Raw genomic sequence first — 2,995 nt, 5'->3', positions numbered from 1 at the left:
TTCACTTCCTTTGGCCATGAGTTTCTGTCTGTTGCTGAGTTAGGAGCTTGTCTGAGAGGTGTTTGTACTTTGGATGAAGTCTCAGGTATCCTTGTGACAGGTTTGGCTTGGGTAGTCTGTCTGATATTCATACTGCTATTGGTTATTTGCTTTACATTGTTAACTTGCTGTTTTGTACTCGAGTTGTTCATTGTTTGTTTCATATTCATATTGTGTACTGCTTGTTTCATATTCGTGTTATTATTCATATGGGGTGTGTTAGTGATAGTTCTACTCTTGTTAGGTCCTAGTGAAGGAGAAGGTGTGTAAGGGATGTGAGGTTCGATAGTCGTATTGTTAGGTTTAGTGAGTAGAATATCATCTTCATAGACTTCCTCACACAATGCTGCCAGGTTTTCATCTAGCTCTTCATCATCTGTATCATCAATACCGAGTGTATACACATCAGTAGGTTCATTATTTATCATCATGAGTTCTGGTTTGCTCTCTGGTTTCTTCTTGGTTTCAGTTTCAAACAGTTCATCCACTAACTTATCAAACTCGCTCTTCACTCTAGGAGATGCAGTGCTGGGTTTCTTGTTTGTTACAGTAGTACTGCTTGGTTTGTTAGTTACTGATTTGTTAGATTCACCCTGACTCTTCTCATTATTTGGATAATAGATCTTGATTGAGTCTATCTTTTTACTCCCGCTTGTCTTTGCATAGAGATCCACGTTAGTGACATTACTCACCACTTTAGTTTTAAATGTGTTATCCATTGAATTCTTGACAGGTCCGGGCGTTGAACCCATTGGTTTTTTGAGATTTGGTTTAACCAGAGGTTTCTTAGCATGACTTGGCGTTGCGGGGGTATGATTGTTTTTCAAACTCTTGTTAGGTGTTTCTGTTTTGTAGCTCGTGAACTTCTTTGAGATCGCTTTCTTAATATCTTCCTCTAGATTTTCATCTGAATCTGTCTCCTCATCTGTTTCCGTTTCGTCTTCGCTTGGTTCCTGTTTGATTTTCTTCACTTGTTTTGTGTTTTTGGTTTGGTTTGGTTTTCTCTTGCTTGTATTGTTCCTATAGTCAGACTCCTCTGTGTCTTCAGACTGGTCATCTGTTGTGGTCGTGGTGTCTGCATTATGTCTCAAGAGTTTCCTGCTCTTCTCATACTCCAGACTACTCTTCCTCTTGTTTGTTAGCATTGGTTTCTTCCCTACTGATTTCTTCACTGGTGACATGGTCTCATCCTCGCTTGTGTTCAGATCACTCTTGCTGAATCGTCGTGTCGGTGTCTTGGGTAAACTTTTCCGTGCAGTGCCTTTGTCTGCAGTGGCATTGGCTTTCAATTTCTTGGCAAACTGAAGGCGTAACTCGGAGTCGCGTTGTCTGCGTGTCATGATACGAGAACTCCGCCGTTCATTAGATACAGGGGAGTTGGCTGCTTCTGATTGAGATTGACTCTGACTGCCATCCTTTCTTTTGTCTTTGGATTCTAAAGGAAATCAAACAGAGAGGAAAAAGTTCATCAGCTGAAGGTCTACTTGGGGCTAAAATGAACTAAAATACAGACATCGGCTTATTGATGGTAGTGCACCTACCTTCTAAGTGCTAGGTTGCAGGTTCGATTCTTGTCCTAGGCCTAGGCGAACTTCATCATAAAGAAATAAGGTTAGTTTTTGGAACAGCTTATTATCTCCTATCCTGTTCTATCTTTGATTTAGAGAGCATAAGACCTTTATTGTTTCCGTTTCCTCTATCAAACATAAAAAAACAAACTGAAGTTTTCTGTGTAACTGCAAATACCCAGGTAACCACAGACATGAAACTTTGCATTTCCTAGTGAACACAGTAGGTACCTGGTTATCTCTATAATAATACAGAAGACAACAGATCAGAACCTAATTGAAAATTGCAAAGTTCTTTAATAAATATCCCTGACACCTCTATCCTCATTAGGCTGAATGCATCTTTGATGTTGGTGACAGCTATTCAAAATATGAACCATTTACAACTTCAGAGGTGCATTCTACACATGATAAATACAAGTAGTTGATATATATCTATTAAGGATTATTAAACAAGATTTTTTTATTAATTTTACTCACCTTTTCCATCATCTTCTTCAGTCAATGTGTCTGACTTATTAGAATCCTTTACTGCCAAGTCATTGTCAACATCATCTGAATTTTCCTCGTCTTCATCTCGAGCAGGTACTCTTTTCTTATTATTCATCTTTATGAAATCTGAAAATGAAGAGAAACAACTTGAAATGAAAACCCAATAGGTATTTCCTACTTTTCTTCAAATACTCCATGAACAATATTAAGAGTTCAATGAAGTAAAGCATCACATTTTTCCCCTCAATTTTTCCCCCTTAGCAGATGACAGGTAGGTATTTCTAATAATAATTGTCCTTATAGTAGATAAGTAGTACGGATGAGTACATGACTAATTTATTTCAAATCCAATGAAATATTTTTTGTAGTGTAGCAGAAACTGACACAAGAATATTGGCAGATATCTAAGTGCCTCCTTTGCAGTCAATTCTTATTTTTAAACCAATCTTTTTACACCGGTAATAGAACCACTGAATTAAAGCCTTAGTCAACAATACGAGTAAGGGCGGTTGACAATGTGCGAGCTACTTTTTTTTTCCGAGACACAATTCAATGGTCGTAGTGAAAAAAACGGTGAACGGGTCTTGCTAGAAGTCTCTTACCGGATAGAGTCGGGACAAGCTATTGTGCCGGAACTCCAAAACAACTCGCCATGGTAAATGGTCCAATCCGAACGACCTGACACTTTTTTTTTTTTTTTTAGGTTCAGAACTAGGAATGGGTATCCGATGTATCAGTATATCCATTGGTCTTAGATTTCTCAAGTCGAGTAGACTAACCAACTAAAGTTTTTACAATTGGGTTTGTCTTACGAATTAGGTTCTCAAATTTGTTGAATTTGGTTAAAATTTTGAGGATAACACCTGATGTCCGAAATTAGTCACCACGGTAATGGT

General features: G+C 38.1%; 1 protein-coding gene across 1 annotated transcript; it reads right to left on the bottom strand.

Annotated features, from left to right (window-relative positions):
• Positions 1–5: 5 nt before the first annotated feature.
• LOC103523741 (myb-like protein X) lies at positions 6–2,225 on the bottom strand (the record flags this gene model as incomplete). Its single annotated transcript, XM_008488760.2, is given in 2 exon segments — positions 6–1,474; positions 2,088–2,225. Coding segments are annotated over 2 exon segments (1,596 nt in total), but the record flags the coding sequence as incomplete, so codon positions are not given.
• Positions 2,226–2,995: the final 770 nt, after the last annotated feature.

This window comes from Diaphorina citri, unplaced genomic scaffold, assembly GCF_000475195.1.
Source record: "Diaphorina citri unplaced genomic scaffold, Diaci psyllid genome assembly version 1.1 scaffold36759, whole genome shotgun sequence".
NCBI classification, from domain to species: Eukaryota; Metazoa; Arthropoda; class Insecta; order Hemiptera; family Psyllidae; genus Diaphorina; species Diaphorina citri.
The sequence above is the reverse complement of the archived record's forward strand: the minus strand, read 5'-3'. Positions and strand labels throughout refer to the sequence as shown.